The sequence below is a fragment of the Hippopotamus amphibius genome, chromosome 8 (assembly GCF_030028045.1).
Source record: "Hippopotamus amphibius kiboko isolate mHipAmp2 chromosome 8, mHipAmp2.hap2, whole genome shotgun sequence".
Lineage (NCBI taxonomy): Eukaryota > Metazoa > Chordata > Mammalia > Artiodactyla > Hippopotamidae > Hippopotamus > Hippopotamus amphibius.
In genome coordinates, this window is record NC_080193.1 from 21,412,958 (window position 1) to 21,434,828 (window position 21,871).

A 21,871-nucleotide genomic window follows, 5' to 3' on the forward strand; every position below is an offset into this window, starting at 1 on the left:
CCCGGCCCTCCCCGGCAGACCCAGCGGCCGCGAGCACTGCTTTCCGAGCTGCGCCCAGTGGGCAGGAAGCTCAGGACCTCTGTGCCCTCAGAAACCCTGGTGGCCAGGCCTTGGCTTATCAAAGGGCCACACAGGCGGGGTGAGGGTCCCGCCAGGGACCGCTGGCTGCAGGAGGCAGGGGACGACGTGGCTCACTGGCTTTAATGGCGCGTGTGGGGACCCAGAGAGCTCTGACCGAGTTCGATTTTTCCTACAAAACGTTCTAGAACTTGCCATCTTCGCATGCCCCAAGGTGAATCATGGGGCAGAGGCAACGGCTCCCAGTGAACGGGTTGGATTTGAAAGTCAGATTTTCCTCCCTCTCGCGCTGCCCAGAACTTTTCCGAGAAACGTGAGAGGAGAGAAAACAGACTGCACTGTTTTCAGTCAAAATAAAACTGACCAGCCTGCCTCACTAGAAAACAATTCTTCGAGCCGTCCAGATGTGAGCGGGAGTGGATCTCCGCAGCTCTGCCCTACGCTGCCCAGGATCGGCCCTACGTGGGGGTCTGCGAGCTCTGGTTCTGGCCGGGGGCCTTGGGGACCCACCACGGGCAGAGGAGGAACCAGCAAAGACCCTGGGAATCCTCCCCCACGTCCACCGCCGCCAGCCACGGGGACACGGCCGATGCCACCTCCCAACCCGTATCCCTGTGCCCCCCGGCCCCCGTTCAATCGACCCACAACACACAGCCGGCAGGTTTCAGAGCCAGAGACACACCCCAGCTCTCGCTGGCTCTCTCTCTCTCTGAGAACAAAACGCAGCCGCCCATCTGGCCCAGGAGGCCCCCTGAGGTGGGCTGGTCTGCTGGCCCCACCTCTTTCCACTCCGCTCCCCATCCCTGCCGGCTGGCTCCCCCACTCTGTGCCTGGATCACGCAGGCCCAGTCCCACCCCTGGGCTTTGGCGTTTGCTCTTCCCACCCTATTGGGGCGAGAATTGTGTCCCCCAGAATATGCTCAAGTCCATACAGCCAGGTACCTGTGAATGTGAACTGCTTTGGAAATAGGCTCTTTGCAGATGTGATCAAGGGAAGATGAGGTCCTTCGGGTGGTCCCTCATCCAATGACTGGTGTCCTTAGAGCCAAAGGGAAATTTGGGCACAAAGACACACAAGGAATGTCACGGGCCGGTGGCGTGATACGTCTACGAGCCAAGGCCTGCCGGCACCCCCGAGGCTGGAGGAGGCAGGAAGGAGCCTTCAGAGGCAGCAGCCCTGCCTTGACGTCGGGGTGGTCCTTTGCCGCGACAGCTCTGGTGCTAATTCACGCTGCACGGCTCACTGTCCCCCAGCTCTCCCTGTGGCCCCTCCTCCCCCGCCCAGGCTCAGCTCAGAGGCCACCGCTGAGGGGGACCGACCCCCCGACACGGCCCTCCCCCAACGGGCAACTCCCGCGTCCGGACCACTCAGCACCGGCCTCCCCTCCCTCCAAGGGCAGGAGCGGAGTCGGCCTCCTGCGCTGCTGTCTCGGTATACAGGCGGTGCTCCGTGAGCGCTTACAGAGTGCGACGAGGAAGCCGCCACCTGGGCCGGCCCACTCACCTGTTCTTGTCACCCCCCTCGGGCTCGTCCACCTCGTCGGCGCTGCAGGTGGCACTGGAGTCGCTGTCTTGCGGGGCGCCCGAGCCCTTGGCTGCGGGGCCTTTGCCCCCAGGGCCGCCGCCCTCCTTCTTCTCCACCTTGAGCGCCCCGTCGGGCGTGGCCTCGGCTGCGGCCTCCGTGCCTGCCTTGACCTTGTCGGGCCCCTCCTCGCTGGCTTCCTCCTTGCACGCGCTCTTGACAGGCTCCGCAGGGGGCGCCTCACCGGGATCCTCTGTCCTGCCCACATCAGCTGCCCGCTCTTGGGCCGCGGGGGGCTTCTGCTCCTCCCCCTCCTCGGCTAAGGGGGCGGCTGCGGCCTCGTCCTCCTTCTCCTCCTTGGGGACCACGGCGGGGGGCGCGGGGGGCGAGGGGGGTGCCGGCGGGGGCGTGGGCGGGCCGGCGGCTTCGGGGGCGGGCGTGGGCTCTGTGGGGGCTGGGGCGTCCTCAGACGGTGGGGTGGGTGGCTCGGGAGGTGGTGCGTCGGTGCCCGGGGCGGGTGGGGGCTTGGGCCCGTTCTGCCCCGTGTCCTTGGCGGCCTCGGTGCGGGGCGACGGGATGCTCTCGGTGTCAGAGCTGTTGTTGACGGCGGCTGTGGGGGGAGAGTGAAGACGGGGTGAGCGGCGCCGGGGGCTCAGGGCTGAGCAGGCGCGGCCTTCCCCATGGCCCCCCGACGGCCCCGACTGCGCACCCCAGCTCCGGGCAGGAGCTCAGGGTGCCGCGGCCCCACTGCTTGACACCAAGCAGCCCCGAGGCTCCTGCACACCTGGGCGGCCCGCCTGGCCCCTTCCCAGTGCCCTGTCCTCCTCTGGCTGCCCTCTCCACCTGCGGACCCTGGAGCCCAGCAACCTGTTAATTTCCAACCCCCGGGATCGCTGGGTGGGCAGCCAGCACCGCACAGAGCCAGGCTGGGGGCGGCCCGGGCAGCAGGCCTTTGTTCTGGGGTCTCCTTGTTCTCACTGGAGCTGCAACCCTGGCTCTGCCCCTGCTGGTGGCCTGGCCGTGGTAACACAGGTGACCTCCTGGCCTCGTTTTTCCCACCAGTAGAGCGGGGAGAACAGTTCCCACCTCACGGGGGGTGTGACACCACAGGGTGACACCTGGTAACTGTCTGCTGTGGCACCATCACTGTCATCGTTGTAACATGATGACACGGGGCCAGTGTACTTGGAGGAGCCCATGGGGAAAGGGTTCACACCGACCGCATTCCCCACCCAATTCCCACAGGGCTGGTACACAGCAGGTGCACAATAAGTGTTAACTGAATGACTGAATGTATGCACAGATGAAGGGAAAGGAGACCTCGACTCCAGGCCTGGCTCTTTAGCCTTAACTCCTGTCACTTCTTGGATTTCAACTTTCCCCATTTTCTACAAAAGGGGACATTTGAAACCCCCCTCCCCCACACTTCCTGTTGAGGAACTCAAACCGGGTAAGAGTCACAGGTGAACACGCTAGTGAAAATCAACAAAACAGTCGAGCCGAGCACACTGATCTGCAGGAGTGAGCCAGGGAACAGCATGGGGAACAGACACTGTGCTGAGGAGGGGGCACAGAGGCGGCGGCAGCACAAACGGTGGTGCTCATAGGCAGAGAGGCGTGATCACAGAGGTGGGGCCCCTCGTAGAGAACAGGTGACCTTGGGATGCCCCCCACCCCGGCCTGGCCCTTCCCCCACACCACCAGGCCAGCTGGCCACATTCGTACCTGGGCCACTGCATTCCCCTCTGGGTACCTCGTTCCCAGAGGCATGTAAGGCTGGAAGGAAGTGAGAGAAGGGTTAGAAGCGAGGTGGCATGAGCAGCAGCTGGGGTGGGAGGAGATTCTGTGGCCAGGCAGGCAGGGCCGGGAAAGGGTCCCAGGGCCCAGCAGGCAGCAGGGAGGACCTACAGCCCTGTCCTGAGGACCCGCATCCCAGAACACTCTTGGGCGCCTTTGGACAAGTCACTGGCCCTCTCTGGCTCCTGGTTCCAGGGGTCCTGCGGGTGGGGGGTGCCGGCCTCAGAGGTGGGCAGGGCTGGGGGAGAGGCCTTTGGGGCCGCCCGGACCTGTCTCACCCCTCAGACGCAGAGCCAGGCCAACAGGGGCTTCTGGTGCCCTGCACAAACGCTTCCTTCAGCCTTCACTGCCCCCAGACCCCTGGCCTCTCCCGCTTCTCGGCTCCCTTCAAGGCCCAGAGCGAAGGCCACCACTTGCAGGAATAATAATCCCAACAGCAGCAACACAGGGCTTGCTCTCTGGCTGTTGGGCTCCAGGCAAAGCTCTTCACACACACGACTCCTCTCATCCTCAATAACCTCTAAGCTGGAGGTGATCGCCACTCTCCTTTTCAAGTGAGGAAACAGAGAGGTTGAGTCACTTCCCCCGGCCCACACTGCATGGGGGCAGGAGAGGGTCGACCCCAGCATCCCATGTCCCTAACCACTGGTTCCTGACCCTGCCTCCTGGCTCCGGCAACATCACTCCCTCCTTTCACGTCATCAGACCACAGGACGAAGGGGGCCAGCGCTGAGGTCCCCTGGACAAGTGGCTTCGCCCCAGAGTCTGTGCGTTCATCTATGAAACGGGCGGTTCCCGCTTGGCTCTCCCGTCCCCAGAGGCTTGTCTCCGTCAGGGGTGCTCAGGCGTGGGAGTGCCTGAGGGCCGTGAAGACTCACACGGCTGGGCCCACCCCCAAAACCTTCCTCACTCAGTAGGTCCAGCTGGGGTCCGAGAATCAGCACTCCTGAGTTTGAATCCTGGTCCCCTAACAGGCCAACTGCGTACCTTGGGTAACTTCCCTGCGCCCCAGTGTCCTCATCTGCAAAATGGGGTGATGACAGTACCCACCGGGCTTTTGTGGCAATTAAAGGGAATAACTCAAGGCTGTTGCTCTCACGACCATGATCTCTACTGGAGACGCTATGGGGTCAAATGCACCACTCCTCCCTCCCCTGGAGTCACCTCCAGCCTGGATACAAGGTACTTGCTGCCCGCCCCCTGCAGGGGTCTGTGGTGCTATTGGTGCTGGCAGGGTATTCTAGAAGGTTCCATTGGGGCGACCTCAGGCCCTAACCCAGAACCTACCTCCCCTCCCCTATCCCGGGCACAGGAACAGGGTTACACAGCAAACGCTGGCTGGACTGGCAGATTCCAAGTCCCCCAGCTACGTGACACACCACGTGAGTGATTCTCCTCTCCCTGGCCCTCAGCTTCCTCATCTGTAGGATGGGAACATCACCCTGTGCCTTTGGGCAGGATCTTCTAAACTGCCTCCCCTGATGTGCTCAGAGCCACCAGGTGGTCACAGAAGCCTTGGATTCAGCCAGACCAGCCCTACCCCTCTCCCCACGCAGCAGAGAATGCCCCTCCCCCATCCTTGGTAGGGTGTGTGAACCCTACAAGTGACGGCGAGCTCACTACCACACAGTTCTCTTACTGGGCAGCACCTGTTCTGCTTTTAATGCTAAGCCAACGTCTGGGTTCCTTTAACTTTCCCACCAAGCCTGCATCCTGCCCACACACAGTCAGGAGGGTATTTACAAGGGGATTGGGTTTCTGCTCCCCAGGTTCCCTTTTCCTGGCTACAGACCCAGAACCCAGAATGTGAGGACCAGAGGGTTCTGGAGCCTTCCATCAGACACGGGCCAGGCCTCTGGCCAACTTGGGCTAGAGAGACCCAGGGCTGGCAAGGAGGCCAGACTCAGCACCCCAGTCTGTCCCCAACGCAAGAGAGTAATAACCAAATGGCCTGATTCTCCATTTCCAGCTGGGAAGTAGGATTCAGGCTGGTGAATACCCTGCGGGCTGGTACAGCTTGGATTTATTTTGCATGTCTTGCTTACAGAGCCGGGGGTGATTCACACGGTCCTTGCATGTTGGCAGCAGTGTGGGAGTTTAAATGCAGAGACAGGCAGATAGGAGTGATAGGAGGGAACCCCTGGCAGTGACAAAGGAAGAGAAGGTTCCCTGCACCAAGAACCTAGGCCCTGCTGGAGAGCTCCGGCCAGGGAGACGGCAGAAGGAAAGGAGATGTTCAGCTGCGCAGGGGATGGGGTCTTCAGGGGTGTCACGCCTTGAGGGCTGGTGCAGACCAAGGAAGAGGGAGAGGGCTGGGGGCCAAAGGCAGCCTAATCAGTGACCCGGAGTGCAAGCCTGGCGTCGGGCAGCCTGGTGTCACTCCCGAGTCTACGAGCACTGATTCCACTGTGCAGCCGTGCGTTATGAGGGGCCAGGCTCTGATGTTAGGGGACCATCTCGTGCAGTCAAAATCCTTCTTTTGAGAAGTGGGCGGAACCGCCAGTGCAAGAGAAATGACTGATTCCCGCGCCCTCTTCAGCAGCCCTCACCTGGTGGGAGGATGCACCCAAGATCGGCACAGAGGGTGCATCTGCGTGGCACCTGGGGTGCCTGGTGGAACCTCCCCGAGCCTCAGGGCCCCCTGAAAGAAAGCCGGGGGCTGTGCACTTTATCATCCAAATCAGGACACTTGGGAGAAAAATGAAGCACAATTATAGAACCTCTGAATACTTATCGACCAACGGTATTGGTTGTACTTCTGTCGGTCAACTTGAAATATAATAGTTCAGGTCAAAAAACTGTTTTCAAAACTAAACTTTTTTTCTAAAATGTGACACCAGATGTGCTGGTGAGATAACAGCCATCACCAGAGCTGGATGTGTCTTGGACGTGTAAGGTCACCAAACACTAGAATGGACTCACAGGGGTCAGGGGGATTGAAAGGACACGTGTCCTGCGGGCGCAGAGAGGCCAATCACCATCACTAGGGTTGCCGCTGTCGCCATCAGCATCAGCACCATCACGCTCTCCCCTCGGGGTGGTCCAGGCCCCTTCTCGCTAGGACCTAGGCGTTCCTGGGAGAGGTCCGGCCCCACTGCCCACCCTCACCTTCTGCCTCCTCCGCCATCTCCTCTTCATTCCCGCTCACGCCCGATGCCTCCATCTCCTCATCCTCCACCACGGGCGGGAAGGCGGCCTCCTCGCTGGCAGCGGCGGGCGCTTTCTTCTTCTTCCTCCTTGCGTTCCTCTCCTTCTCCTAGGGCACACGGATAGCGGCAGGTCAGGGCCAGCGCCTGGGCTGTCAGCCCAGGGACTCCCGGTGCCGGAGGCCTGCCACAGCTGCAAGGGACAGCGATCCCGGCCCTGTGGCCCTGCTGTGTGGCCAGACATGCCAGTGGTTATTTTTACCCAGAGCTTCATCCTTCCATCATGCCCCAGATACACTCGGGGCGCAGCCTGGCCTACAGGCTGCCTGGACATCCTTCTGGAGCAGGTGAGGAAGGACTGCCTCTGCCTGGAGGCCCCCGTGATTGCTCCAGCCCTGCCGGCTGTCCTAGCCAGAATGGTGACCACACCCTCCGGAGGACACACTGCGGGGTGTGGCCAGTATACTGGAGAGAATGAATGAATGAAGCTTTCCCTTGCAGCCTCATCTGCCCCCAGCTGAGCCCTGGGGGAGAGGCTAGTTTGGGCAGCAGGTCATTTCACCCCACCAGTCTTTACACAGGACACAATGAATGAGGTAGACAGTGTCCCTGCTCCACAGGCCACCCAGCAGCAGAGCAATCAAAGCAACACATCAATTAAAAAGAAGAAAGACTCAGAGGTGGGGGACAGACGGAGAGGGGCGAGAGTGCAAAGGCAGGAGGGGAAAGGTTTCTCCGAGGAGGTGACATCTCAGCCGAGGTCTGAGTCAAGGCCCTGGAAGAGAGCGGTCCAGGTGGAAGGAACTGCTCGTACAGCGGCTGGAGGTGGAACCAGCTGGGTGGTTCGAGGAACAGAAAGAAGGCCCTCAATGAGCAGCCTTTCACTTCCCTCCAGGCCCCCGCCCCCGGTCCCCAGAAGCCCTGCTTCCCACACACATGGAGCCAGGCGCCTACCCCCAGCTCAGGCACGATCGTCATTTCTCCCTAACATCTCCCGTCTTTGCACCTCACTGGGCCGGGTGCTCCAGAAAGGGGTCTCTTTACCCCCACACTGAGCCAGGCAGAGGCTCGAGAAGTGTTTGTGGACTGACTAACTGAGTGACTGAATGGGCAGCAGCCGGGGCGTGAACGCACAGTCGGCAGAGTCCAGGTACGTGTGGAGGCGGAGTCCTGGGGGTCTGAGGTGACCAGGGACTCCCAGGGGAGTGGACTGGCCCCTAAGAGGGGATCCACCCCAGCACAGCTGGCGTGATGGGAGGGGCTGCACCCTGAGCCCTTTGGGGTCCCCGAGGAAAGAGATGCAACTTAAACACTCCCAGACATGTCAACAGCTCCCAGCAAAGCGCCTTACGCTGGGTTGCTCCCAGAATTCACGTCCACCGAACCTCAGGATGTGACCTTACGTAGAAACGAGCTCTTTGTAAATGTAATTAGGTAAGATGAGGTCATATTAGATTAGGGTGGACCCTAAATCCAATATGACCGGTGTCCTTAGAAGCAGAGGGAAATCTGGACACAGAGGCACCCAGGGGAGGGATGTAGCCACAAGCCAAGGAACGTCAAGGATTGCGGGGGGCCCCCCCGGAAGCCAGGAGGGGCAGGACGGGAGCCTCCCCTGGAGCCTTCGGAAGGAGCATAGCCCTGCCGACACCTCGATTTCAGACTTTAGCCTCTATGATCCCAAGAGAGTAAGTTTCTGCACCAGTCTGTGGTACCTTGTTACAGGAAACAGGAAACGAACACACCTCCCTTCCGCCAATCCCCCGGCCCCCAGGAGAAAACCACCATCACCATACGTGAGTGAAAACTCAGCACAGCCCAGTCTCGGGGAAATGCCCCATCACCTCCAGGTACCAGCAGGCCCTGCCCAGCCTGGTCCCTCACCATGCAGGGCTGGGAGCAAGCCTCAGGGGTCCCCAAGCCCCAGCTCCTGCCCGGGAGTGGGATCACTTCCTGTCCTGACTTCTTCCTGAGCAAACGGGGGGTCCTCAGAGCGCAGCCGCACAGAATTCGGGGAGGAAGAGGGACATGTCCGTCTGTCTGCCCGTTAGTCACGGTTTCCGTCACCAACGCTCGGCCAGGACCACAGCCCCACCCTGCCGAACGTCCACCGGCCACTGGGGGAACGCCCAGCTCCACCAACTGCCCGCCTCTGGGGCCCGGTGCGGCCCAGCCCCAAACCCCGAGCTTCTCTCGGAGGGCCCCCGCTGGAGCGCACGGAGGCACGAGAAAGTTGTGTGGCGTGTGGGTTCTGTGGGTGCGGCCTGAGGATTCCCCTTCTTCCCCAAGCTATTTTTAGCAGACAGGGACTCACTTGACTGCTCGGGCTGGGTGAGGCGGGTGACTGGCTGCCTGGGGGTGGGGGGGACGCTTGGAGCCTGACCGGGGATGGGGGGCTCCTGGGCCTGGCCAGGGTGCGCATCCCCCTTGGGAACCTGAGGTCTCTGTGACCCGGCTGCTTCAGGCCAGGTGGGGTGAATAGGCTGTCAACACCAGAAGCCCCCCAGTGCCAGGTCTCAGAGGCTGGGACCTAGTGTCCCAGGACTCACACCAAATCCTTCCACACGTGGTCCCGAACCTCAGGATCGGGAGATGTGTGTGGAACAGAAGATACTGGCGATACTAGGATTAGTAATTACAGCTGACGTTTACTGAGCACCTACTATGTGCCGAGCGTTCTCTACTTATTAATTCACTGGCTCTGCACATGGACTCTGCAACTCAGAGCAGGCTGCTCCCCACTTCAAACTCTCCAGACGCTCCCAGGACCCCCGATATAAAACGCCAAGTCCTTGCCCCTCCACACAGCCTAGTGTGATGGAGATCTGGAACCCATCCAGCTCTCTAACGTGCCCACCCTCCTTGGTCTGCTACAAACACTGCCCTTCTCGTGCAAATGTGCTTACAGGGCTCCAGCCACAGGGCCTTTGCACTGGTCATTCCTCTGGCTGGACATCCTTCTCCCAGACACCCGTGTGACTCACATCCACACCTCCATCAAACACCACCTCCTCAGAGAAGTCTTCCCTGATTACCCTGTCAAAATCAGCTAATCTTGCTCCCCATTAATCACTTTCTACTATTATCCCTCATCTTATCATCTTCAGACCACAATTTGAAATTATTTGTGTTAATTTGTCTCTTGAACTAGAACTATCTCTTCAAGGGTTGGCATCTTTGCTCTTAGCTGTATTCCCAGCACACCTGGAACAGTGCCTGGCACAGAATAGGCACTCTGTAACTACTTCTTTAGATGCATGAACCTGATGGGCAAAGACACTTGCCCAGAGGGGCAAAGACACTTGCCCAAGATCACACAGCTTGTGAGTCAAGAAGCCCAGACTTCAAGAAAGGTCAGGTTCAAGTACTTCCCTGACTGACCACCTCTCTCCGCAGGCCTGTGCAGCCTCAGATGGAAGAGGCAACGGAGGAAAACAAGGCAAGGCGGGACCTGGGCTGAGACGGACAGAGACGGAGAAACACGGAAGCTGAGCCCCAAGGCCTGGATTCACAGATGGGAGAAAAGGGTAACCTTCGGCCATTAGGAGGGGGAGGGAAAACCTCGGAGAAGCCACTGGTGCCAAATGTTACATAACTCTGGGACGTGCTCCGTCTGCCCACCTGACCCTGCTTCCTGCTGACGTCGCCTGCAGCCACGTTCAGGCCAGGCCTGGCGCGAGGCAGGAGGGGACACCCGCCGACCCTCTGCTTCCCCCACCGCTTCTTCCACTGGCTGAGGGTGACATGTCTTCCTGAGCTCCAGACAGGGCCTGGCCAGCAGCCAGAGGTGCCTGCCACTGCTTCAGGAATCACAAGGACCTGTTTCCCTCCCAGGGTCTGGAGGGTGCAGGGCAGCACCTTGTGAGGCCTGCTTGCATTCTCCAGTGATGGGGAACTCACTCCTGCACCACAGGTGGTCACTGTCAGGACGGATGGACCCAGGCTGATGGGTCCCTATGTCCCTCACTGCGCTTGCTCTGCAGCCTTCAACGTAAATCTGCTCCTTCGCTGCCAACAGGGAAGGAGAACCCACCCCACTCTCCCAAACAGCCCTTTCTCGCCCACAAGTGACCAGCACGTTTAGCCTATCTGCTGGCCTCAGAACATGGCCTGCTGGCCCCCACCCTCTGGACCACTGCTTCCCAGCAGGGTCACCCTCTGCTGAGTGTTGTGGGAGCCATGCCCAGGAACACCGGGATGGATCCAAAAAGGGAAGCCAGGGGCTCCCAAGGACGTGGGTTCAAACCCCCTCTGTGGTCTCTCCCTCCGGACCTCAGCATCTTCACCTTGAGGATGGGGTCAATGGTGGTGGCCTCAGGGGTCTGCAGGAGGGGCCCAAACTGGGCCTCAGGGTCCCCCTAACGTTCACGCCTCCTCCTCAGCCCACCAGAGATGCTGCCCACCCACCAGCGTGTTCAGGGACTGGGGACAAGGAGGGCAACCATCTCTATCAGCTTCGGCTACATTTCACTCGGACCAGCACCATCCACCCAGGCCCGGCCCCCGCTGGGTTGCCCCTCGGCTCATAAACCTTCAATGGCTCCCACCATCCACTGAAGAAAGACCCAGCTCCTCTGCCCAGCAGGAAACCCCCGACTCTTACTGAGCACCGATCAAGGGCCGGGCCCAGCCATTTACGGATAGGAAAGCCTCTGCTGCCACAGCACCCCTACGAGGGGGTCTGGGTCTCACCTCCATTTACAGGGGAGGCAGCGGGGGCCGCGTGCGGAGGCCACGCGCCCGCAGGCGCGAGTCAGGAGGCCGCAGAGCTGGAGTGTGACCCCTCCAGCCCAGAGCCCTCCTCCAGACCACCCTGCTAGCTGCCTCTCTGAACGAGTGAGCCAATGAACGAATGAAAGAACGACCTCATCACTTGCTCAGGCAATCCAGTGAACAACCAGTGAACAACCAAGGGAGACGCGACACCCCGGCCACCAGGCCTCCGGCGGCCATGGGCACATCACTATTGAGGCCACCACCTCTGCCACCACTGACGCCACCACGGCTCTCACTCAGGAGTGCTCGCGGCGGGCCAGGTCCGGTTCTAAGAGCGTCACACCCATTTACTCAAATCATTCTCACAACAGCCCTTTGAGGTGGGAATTACCCCCATTTCAGAAGTGTGGCAACAGAGGCACAGAGAGGACAAGCCACTTGCCCAAGGTCACACAGCTAGGAAGTGGCAGAATCTGGATTTGAACCTGGGTGTCTTGGGCCCGGAGTCCCTACTATGGTTGTCCTTGAATAATGATTCAAGAGAGCACCTCAAACGTCCCTGAGAAGAAAAGGGGGTCAGCGGCTTTAAAATAAAACGACAGTGATGCTGATGCCACTACTGGTAGTTAGAGCAGCTGACCGCCATGGAGCGCCCCCCTCTGGCAGCCACTCAGGCCCTTGCAGGTAGTAACCCATTCGCTCTTCACCTGAGTTCTTGGGGTCAGAGCTATCATTCCCCCACTTTACAGATGAGGAAACTGAGGCTCACGGGGTAAAGCCGCTACCCGAGGTCACACAAATGCCAAGTCATGAAGCCAGGGCTTGACTCCACTTTCACCCCAGAGCCCAAGCTGCCCCATCCACCTGGCTGGAATCTCTGGTTCCCCAACCCACCCTCTCAAGTTTTAGGGGTCCCCAGGGGCGCAGCAGGGCAGGCAGTGCCTGGAAAGTGAGGCCGCGGGCCAGCAGGCTGTGAGAGGAGACACCTGTAACCCAACAGCCTGGGCGAAGTGGGCTGGTGTGCGGGTATGGGCTGGGCTGGGCTGGGCTGGGCTGGGCTGAGCTGAGCAGGGAGTGGGGGGAGGGCAGAGGCAGGGAGGACAGGTCAGAGGGAGGACGGGAGGGAGCAGGAAGGAGATCTCTCTGTCCCTGGGGCGATGCTCAGAGCCACACCCCCACCCCTAGTTAATCCTGACTTGGTTGTGTTGTACACAACCGACATACCCCCCGCCCGCACCCCTGCCCCACCAACCATCACCACCACTACGGAGCTGGGGCCTCTTTGCGCTACAGGATCTTAGCAAGTGTTACAAACAGGTGCTCCTGGGCCTTGGCCCTCACTAAGTCTTCCTTAGTCTAGAAATCTAGAAAATCTAGAATCTAGGGAAAAAAGTCTAGAAATCTAGAAAAAAGCAGAGCTCCTTGTGTTCGAGGGACCCCTGCCTGAAGGTCGAGGAGCACCAGGAAGCAGTGGCACAGCTGGCGGGGAAGGGGCAGGAGGTACAGCCTAACTGGACACGACGAGAAGGGGCGCGGGCAGGGGCCCCACTGAATGAAGCCTGAGGGTGGCCTCAGCCCTGACCACAGGGCCCTGGCGCAGCGGCCCCTCTGGCCTGGAATGCTTGGGGTGGGGGTGGAGGGCTGGGGAGGGGTGTCCTTAAATTCTGCACAGCACTCACGGAGTGTTCAAAGAGGGCGATTCTGTCCCTGGTCCGCCCGCCATGCTGTGTGACCTCAGCAGCCTGCTCACCCTCTCTGGACCAAGGCGGGCTCCGTGGTGGAGCAATTCTGCCTCTAAAGACAGGCTGTACATACTTTAAACCCAGCACAGGCAGCCCAATCGCAGGGAGCTGGGGGAGCGGAGAGCCGTGTGTCCCCTTCGTATACCTTCATATCGACAAGGAAATACGCAGCCCACCGGTTAAAAGCATGCGTCCTCAGCTCATGTACTTGTGGGTCCAAATCCCAAGTCGGCTGTTTATGAGCCTGGCTGAGCCTCAGTGTCCCCAGATCTGAAATGGTGACAATGGTTGGCATGTCACAGTTGTGCCCAAAAGGGGGGATGGAGGGGGATGGAGGGAGAGGAAGAGAGAGAGAGAATAAGAGGGAAAAAGAGAGAAGGAAGGAAGGGAGGGAGGGAGGAAAAAGAAAAGAGAAAAGAAAAGAAAAGAAAAGAAAAGAAAAGAAAGAAAAGAAAAGAAAAGAAAAAAGAAAAGCCGCCCCCAAATGGCCCTCGCTTCCCAGTAACAGCTGCGGAGGAAGAGGCCTCTCCCCGTGGAGACCATTTACAGGCTCAGCGAGGCGAGCCCGCCCCTTTTCTGCTCCTGGGGGAGGGAAAGGTTCGGGCCTCTTCTCAATCCCTTGGAGGCCAGGGCTGGGCCGGCTGCTCCCTGACACGTCCATTCCTCCCCCAGGGTGGCCCTAAGACTGTGAGTTCAAACGGGGTGGGGGAGATGCTGACTTAGGGTTCATCTGCCTCTGGGTCTTCATTCCAATGTGCTGACAGCCCCAGGTCCCTGGTGAGTCAGTGCCTGGCCCACCCTGCTCCTTCCTCCCTGACCCGAGCCGGCCCTGAAGGCCCTCAGAGGTGTCTGAGCGAGGAGTGCTGGGGGTGGAGGTGGGCAGGCGTGAGGGCGGGCCTGCCCGTCGCAGTACCCAGGAAGGCTGTTTACCGTACGGGGGGACCCCTGCAGCATTCCCGGGGGGACCCCTGAGCATGACCCGCGCGGGGCTGAGTCCTGGGCGGGAGCTGGCATGAGGCCCCTCCCCACCCAGGGCTCCCGGGCTGCAGCCCCTACGTGGGTCCACAGGTCTGGCTGGGATGCGTGGGAGTGGGCGGCCTCACCATCTTCAGCTTGTGCTGCTGCAGGATCTCATCCAAGTTCTGCCTCTTCTTGTAGTTGAAGTAGAAGTTCTTACACTGGGACACAGTCTTGGAGCCCACCATCCGGGCGATGGCCGACCAGTTCCGGCCGTGTTCCAGGAGACCTGTGTGGGGGAGGGTGGCAGGTGAGGGGTGGCCGGGTAGGCTAGGCAGGCAGAGGGGGCCTGCGTGCCCACGGCCTGGAGGGCAAACAGCCCCGGGGCAGAAAGCAGCCTTGATCCCGGGCCTCAGGCTCACCGAATGGGTCCAAGGCTTCTGGAAAGAGATGGAGGGGTGCGGTACGGACACACGGACATCCGAAGGGTGTGGGTGGCCTGGGCTCCCTGGGTTGCATGGGACAGGCCTGGGCTCCAGCAACTGGAGGGGCAGGTGGGTGCAGCCCTGGGTGCACCCCCGCTGAGGCCACTGTCAGGGATGCTGGGGGCCGAGGGCTGAGGTCTGGGGCACAGGCCCCGCCCGGGGCCCCACCTCTCCTCCTCCCCTGGCTGTCGTGACCCGGCACTGACACTCGCTCGCAGCTGCAGACGAGGCCTCGGGAGACGGGCTGTTTTCCGGCCACACTGGGCCAGGGAAAGGAAGGAACGCGTGAGCAGGGGTGGGAGGGTGGAGTCCGGGTGGGGGTTGGCTGGCCCAGGAGCCTCCGCGCCCAGGTTAGCTGGGGCACCCCCAGGGCCCAAAGCTCCCTGTGGACGCCTAAAGGCCCACCCTGGACGCGGGGCCCACCAGGACTGGTTCAGGGTCTGGGCATGGACTTGCCCCCCCACATCACAGCCCCCATCTTCATGAGCTTCTCACACAGCCTCACAGACTCCTGATGTGGGGAGAGACCCCCAGGAATTGGCAGACCCCATCCCAAACTCACCTAGGACAGAGAAAATTCCCTCCATCCCCACAAACTCAGGCAGAGCTGCCCCTCCAACCCCTATTCCGTTTTCAACACCATAAACACCAGGCTCAGCAGAAGTGCAGTGCCCCGGCCCCCTGGAAGCCGGCCCCAAGTCTCAGCCCATCTGCCCGCAGCGCTCCCGGCACACGGGCACGCCTTGCACAGGCCGGGGCCTCTACGTTTTTATGCCTTGCATCTCCCAGCAGCGTGCCTCGTGCGGCCAGGTCAGCCGGAGCAGGTAGGACCTGCCTCCTTCCTGATGGCTGTGGGAGGGGCGGACGGGAGACTCCAGCCTCTGGGGGCTGCGGGGCAGGACTGGGCCCCCAGAGGGCAGCAGGCACGAAGCCTGAGTCACGTTGCTGGGAACACAGCGGCCTCGGGGCCCCAGAGGTAGACTCGTGAGGACTAGTGAAAGATTTCCCATCATGAAGTTCGAGGCCGTTTTCCTTGAATCAAATCAAGCTGCAAGCAGGGAGGGCTACGACTGGTACTTTGCAGGGACGCGGGGAGCCTGAGGGGCTGACATCTTTACGTTGGTATTTCCTGTCCCTCTTTCATCCGTCCGTCCATCCATCCATTCATCCATCCACCCATTCAAACCTGTGCCGGCAGCTTGCTACATACAAGGCTCGCACAGAAATAAAACAGCAGCAAAAACAAAATCAACACACCACCATGTCATGTGGCCGAGCAACCTGGAGTTTGCAGAGCCTTTCAAAGACTTGGTTCCCTCTTATCCTTGCTGTCGAGGCCACGGCTGTTTTCCCATCCCCAGGATGGGGGAAACCGAGGCTCCGGGGATCAGAGGAACTCACAAGCTTATGGGGTGGGCCACGGGGCCGAGAGGACCTGGGACCCAGGTTGCCTGCTCTCCCGCCTCTGGGCCCAGCGGGGTGGGGGTGGTGCTGGACTGACAGGCCACCTGCTCCCCTGCGGAGGCCACGGGGCCACGTGGCTCCACGGCGGCTCCTCAGGGTTCCTCAAGGACAGACACGGAGGGGAGGGCCGGGCCGTGGGATCAAGTGTAACCCAGCCCCCTGACCTTTCCCTCCGCCCGCGCCAGCAGCAGCTGCCACTTCCACAGAACCTGGCGGAGGACGCCGGGGACGCGTTTATTTATATTTCCCCAGCCGGGGCCAAGAGAGCCCAGGCAAACACGGCGGCCCGGAACCCCGGGAGGGAGAGGGCGGGTCTCCCATCTGGGCCTGCTGGGGGGTAGGTATTTGGGGGTGGGGGAGGGATGAGGGCCCAGGGGGTGGCCGGACCCCCTGGAGGTTGACATTTACAAACGCAACACGGTAAATAAGGAGGGGGCTTGGAGTTGCCTTGGGGGTTGGGGTCCTAATTAACTCCATTTGTGGCAGAAGCAGGAGCTTGGGTGTGTGTGTGGGGCGGGGGGGGGGGGGGGGGTCACCCAGCCCTTCCAGAAAGCTGCTTGCGAAGGAGCGCTAGACTGAGCTGTCCAGGAGCCCTGCCCAGAACATGCTGTGTGGTCTCCGAAATGCCCTCTGCTCTCTGGGCCTCAGTTTCTTTAACTGCTGTGTGAAGGGCTGGGGTGCGTGTCCTAATATTGCTGGCTAGGGCCCCTGGGGTGGGAGCGGATGGCCACGGGCTTCCTTCTGGTTCTGGTTCTTGGAACCCCCGACCGAGGGTGCCAGGCACAGGGCGTTGCATTTTAGACCCCACCAAGCCTCAGAGACCACCTGAACCAGACCCAGCTAAGAGCCCCCAACCCCTGCCGACACCCCTCTACCCGGAGAGAGCACCTCTGAGCACGCACCAACCAAGAGCCCCCGAGATCTGCCCCAAGCACAGACCTCCTTCCCAGAGAGCCCCAGCCCGACAGCCAGAGAGGCAGGGGAACAGGAACCAAGAGAAAGTAGGGGTGGGATCCCATGGGTATAGGACTCTCGCGTCCCCTGCCTTGGGGGTCCCTGTCACCCCTGGGGTCCCTGTCAAAGTCCCCCCCCCATCCCATCCCAGTCCCCTCCCTGGAGCCACTCACTCACATCCTCTCATCTGCGTCTCCCCCTCGGCCAAGTTTTCCGGAAACATACGGCTTGGAGGATGCTCCAGGGATCGGAGCTGGGAGCAGCGGGCTGCGAGGCGGGAGGCCGGGCGGCCGTGGTGCCGGCTCCGCGAGGCTCCTGGCTGGCGTCTGCTGGCGGCTCAGCTCTGCCTCACATCCTTCTCGTCCAACGGCGCGAGGGAGGGAGGGAGGGAGGGGGGAGGGGCCGGGCGGTGGGAGGGCGGCAGGCGGAGGCTGGCTCCGAGGAGGGCGGGGAAACAGCTCTGCGCGGTGCGCCCGCGGTGGCCCAGGGCTCCTCCGGCGCTGCCACCCCTGAGCCGTGCCCCCCCCCCCCAGCCCTGCAGCTGTGGGCGTGCGAGGTGCCCTCCGCTGATGGGGGCCGATGGGGGCGGTGGCGGGAAGCTGTCGGCTGTGTGCTCGGTGCCCCGTGCCAGGCGTCACCAGGGAGCACGGTGTTGGCGGCTCCTCCGGGTACCAGTGTGCCCAGCGCGGGCGCTCAGCCCCCGGACCCCCGACGCCCCCATGGGGCAGAATCCAAAGACCCCCGCCTGTCGGGCAGCAGGGCCCCAGCAGCCTCGCCACGCGCTTGGGCTCGGCTGATCTTCCTGCTGCCTGACCTAGCGAGACGCGTCAGGGCTGAATGTGACCTCCAGACGGAGGCTCGCGGGAGCGGGCGGGCGGGGGAGCGTGGCAGAAGCCCAGGTTCAGAAGGGGCGGGCCAACTTGGCACTGGCTTCCCCCTCCCTCTCTCCCCATCCGTGGCGGTGGCGGCGTCAGCAGCGGTAAAAACAGATGAGGGTTCAGAAAAACAGAGCTTCTCCACCCCGGCAGCCGGCAGCCGGCAGCCGGGAGCAAACAGCTTCTTCCGCTGTCATTCCCCTGCGCCGGTTCCACCTGTGGCCCTCCCCGCTCCCAGCCTGACGCTGCCGTGGCGGCCAGGCCCTCCATGGGGGACTCTGGATGTCTGCAAGGGCTGGAAGGGGGCTGTGGGTGGGCAGGGCTGGCTTAGCACTCTAGGAGGAGGCTTCGACTCTAAGGGGACTCCTCCAAGTGCAAGTGAGACCTCCAGCCCCTGGGGGCAGGGGGAAGGGTTTGGAGTCGTCAGAGGGCTGGTCTTGGGACTATGAGGGTCTCAGGATTATGGCCACCTCTTTCTTCCCTCTCTGAGACAGCCGTGACGACCAGGTCACCCTGCGCCCCATACAAACACCTGCTGTGGACACCCCAGGCCGCTCCCAGGAGGTTGAAAGTTAACTGAGTTGAACTTTGGAGCGAGATCCGGGTCACAACTGATTTCTCCAACTCCAGGGTCACTGCCCTGCTTGTCCCTTCAGCCCTCAGCTGTCCATCCTGCCCACGAAACCCAAGGAACAACCCCCGCCTGGCCCCAGCCCTCGCCCTGGGCCCTGCGGCGTACCCCTCAGAGGACGCAACAGATCCCAACCGCATCAGGGATCTAGGATGTCCCGCCTGAGTCGCACAATCCATTCTCTGCAAGGGAGGCCCAAGAGGGTTTTTAAGGATGCCAATCCAATCGTGTCACTCCTCTGCTTCAAATCTTCCAGTGATGACCCAACGCTCTTGGAATAACATCCAAAGGCTTCAGCAGGGTGCCTGAGGCCCTGCAGAGCCAGTCCCGCCCCGCTGTCCAGCCTGCTTCCTACCTCTCCCCTCGCTCCTGCCACTGGGACCTTTTCTGCCCAGCCCTTGGATGTGCCCCAGAACATTTGCACTCGCTGTCCCCGCTGCCTGCGTGGCTTTTTCACAGATCTCCTTCTGTCTTCCTTCAGTTCTCAGCTTCAAGTGATACCTCCTGGGAGAAGCCTTCCTTGACCACTCTCTCCACAGCCGTCCTCCCAGCCACCCTGCCGTCATGGGGTTTTGTTATCTCCAGAGCTCTGAAATCAGCCATGTGGCTCCACTGCTCATTGACGGCCATGTCTCTGTACCCACAACGGACAGGTGTGCGGGAGGTATTTGGTAAATGAACAAAGCTCCAGACACCCTGGGCATCTCCACCCAGCATCCCCCAGGCACCTTTGCTGCCTCTCTGGGGCTCCCAGCTACGAGTTCCGAAGAGAGGAGGGGGCTGAGCGTTTACCCCCGAAGGGGGTCCTGGGCCCTCCCCAGAACAGACGCAAGGGAGTGCCCACCTCTCACACTGGGACACGCCCACACACACTCTGTGCTGTGCCCCAGACGGCAGATTCTGCCAACATCCCCTGTGGTCTGGATTCCCCGACCTCACTTCTAATTTCTAAGGAAGGAGTTTCGTTCTGAAGCAGTCAGGAGGCAGGAACTAGGAAGTGAAATTGACCAAGACAGGAAGTCAAGCCAGGAGATCTGAGTCACGGACTTGGAGCACAGAATGAGGCGAAGGAGCAGGGGGTGGCCGCAGAGGTGGCGGAGAGAGGGGCCTCTCTGTGTGGTGGCTTGTGGGGGCTCGGCCTGGCCACTCTGGCTACCCTCCGTGGGGAGCCTCCCATACACTGTCTGGGGGCCTGGGACGGACTGTTCTCACGGGAGCAGTGACTCAGGCCCCTCGGCTCACATACACTGGCCCCCAGAAAGGCCTCGTCACTGTCATGGCCCTCCCCAAGCGGCTACCCGCTCAGGATCCCTGCTGCAGGCAGCTCTCACCTCTGGGGTCTACGAACCTGTACCAACAGTGAACCCCCACCCTACCATCGGCAAGTTCTGATAACCTAGGGGGAGGAGGATTCTTTCTAGCACCTGCGGGCACCACAATGCCATCCATCTGCGTCCTGGGAATGTCACAGTTGCTCCCTCTGGAAACCAGCATCCCCCCTAGGAAACACACGCTCCCATCACCCCAGCCAGCCCCGTCCAGCCCTGGAGTTTTCTGTTCGCTCCGTGAAGCACAGGCCGCCTGCGAGAAGGGCATATCCGCACCCCTCCCGCCAACTGCCACTTTCCAAGAGAAACTCCAGTTTGCAAAACAAGATTTTTTGCCTAAAACACTATCAAAGGGGGCGGGGGGGGGGGGGGGGGAATCCAGCAGACTTGGTCCTGAGTCATGCCGCGTCCTTATTTCGGAAACTCCAAGCCTTGGGCGGGTTTGACTTGGACTCAGCCTCTGGTTGGCGACATTGCTGGGAGCCTACTGTGTATCTGAGCCTCCGACACTCCCGCCAGTCCCTGAGGGAATTCGGCCAGACAACTTCACACCTGAACTTGGACTCACCTACCTTTTCTTCCCACCTACACTTTTCAAAATAAGCCTCAGTGCCTACATTAGCCCCAGCTTCAGCTATTAATATCTGCAAATCATAGGGATGATGTGATCTCCCAATACATGATCAAAGACATGCCTGTTAAGATGAAAAAAAATCACCTGTGTGTGACCCGACATGCTGCCACTTTGGGAAAATGCCACATTATATGTTCAATGTCAAGTTTTCCCATAGAGCCAATGTCAAGTTCGCTCCCGGGGCCAAGCGGCTCCGCGTTATTTGCTGTGCAAGCCCCAGCTCATTACACAGTCCCTTGGGCCTCAGTTTTCCCATCTGCAAAGCAGAAGCGTGTGTGTGTGTGTGTGTGTGTGTGTGTGTGTGTGTGTGTGTGTACGCATATGTGTATTCGCAAATATGGAGAACTCGCCTTGAGGTCCCTTGGGAGAATTAAGTAAGATCATTCATGCAAACTGCTGGGACCAGTGAGCACCGCCAGTGATAACAGGCATCACCATTACTGTGCGACCTGCGAGGGGTCTCCTTCCCTGAGGAAGCACCAACTTGAATGGCCACGTGTGGATTTTGCTCCTGGGAGGGCGGGTGGGCTGGGAGATGCTTGACTTTACCTTCAAGGGTGCTGACAAGGAACAAGAGAGGGGTCTGGAGCTTGCCCTGGTGTCTGGCCGCCCCCCGAGTTCATGCAGAAATCCCGACTGTCTCCTCCTTCTGAACCATCACAGCAGCCTGTCTCCCACATGCCAGAAGCATCCAGGTTGGGGGTCACAGCACCCAAGACGAGGCTCAGCAGTCTCTCTCCAGCTGGAGGTGGCAACAGGTCCCCACTGAGGCCAGCCCAGGGACACTGCAGGGTCCCTTCTAACGACCTCCCCGCCCCTGTACATCAACTGTCCTCAGTCCCCACTCTGAGCGCTGACCCTGTCTCCTGCTGGGCCCTCACTGATGCCCACACTTGGAAGTGACCCAGCACCTGGAACCCTGGTGCGTCAGCTGCTAACCCTGTGCACTAACCACAGCGCAACACTGCCTGTCGTGAGTGCTGGTGGGCAGGTGCACGGCTGTCCGGGCCACGCACACGGGCCACAGCTCTCCCGTGGTCCCTGCAGTGAGGGTGGCGTGAGGCTCTGAAGACAGAGATGTGGATTGGGAGGCTCTGCGTTTCCAAGCTGCAAGGCTGGAGACGCACACCTCCTGTCCCCGAGCCTTAGACTCTTCACCCGTAAAAATTAATTAAACCAGCCGGTGAGCACAGCAAGCACTTTGGAGGTGCAAAGCAATTAGTGGTTGCTCGCTCACTCCCCATGAAAGGGGGCGAGTCCTGCAGGCAGAGCCGGCCTGGAGTTCCTGGGAGCGAGTTCGGGGGTCCACCTGGACGCCATCCGGCCTGATGGGCCTTGCTTGGGGCCACCAGGGTCTGGTCCCCGCAGCGCCCTCCTCTGGGGCCGCACACCTTGTCCTCTCCCTCCTCACCAGGCAGGCCACTCGAGGCCGGGAGGGGCTGGCAGCCCGGAGCTGGGCCAGTGCCTATTTCTGGTCTGAAATGGTGTGCCTGGGGGCTTCCCTGCCCCCTCCACAGCTGGCACCCTGTCCACCAGAGAAGG

At 60.9% G+C, this 21,871-nt stretch overlaps 1 protein-coding gene across 26 annotated transcripts in view; it reads right to left on the reverse strand.

The window, feature by feature from the left end:
- The window catches only part of NCOR2 (nuclear receptor corepressor 2), a 225,897-nt gene that overhangs the window by 40,931 nt on the left and 163,095 nt on the right, over positions 1-21,871 (reverse strand). For 20 of the 26 annotated variants that reach the window (XM_057746317.1, XM_057746319.1, XM_057746323.1 and 17 more), the window contains 4 exons: positions 14,105-14,247; positions 6,506-6,653; positions 3,326-3,376; positions 1,583-2,210 (listed from right to left, as the gene is read on the reverse strand). In XM_057746317.1, coding sequence (XP_057602300.1) covers positions 1,583-2,210; positions 3,326-3,376; positions 6,506-6,653; positions 14,105-14,247 — 970 coding nt within the window. The remainder of the gene's footprint in view (positions 1-1,582; positions 2,211-3,325; positions 3,377-6,505; positions 6,654-14,104; positions 14,248-21,871) is intronic. The other 6 variants (XM_057746326.1, XM_057746343.1, XM_057746342.1 and 3 more) reach the window with 1 other exon arrangement.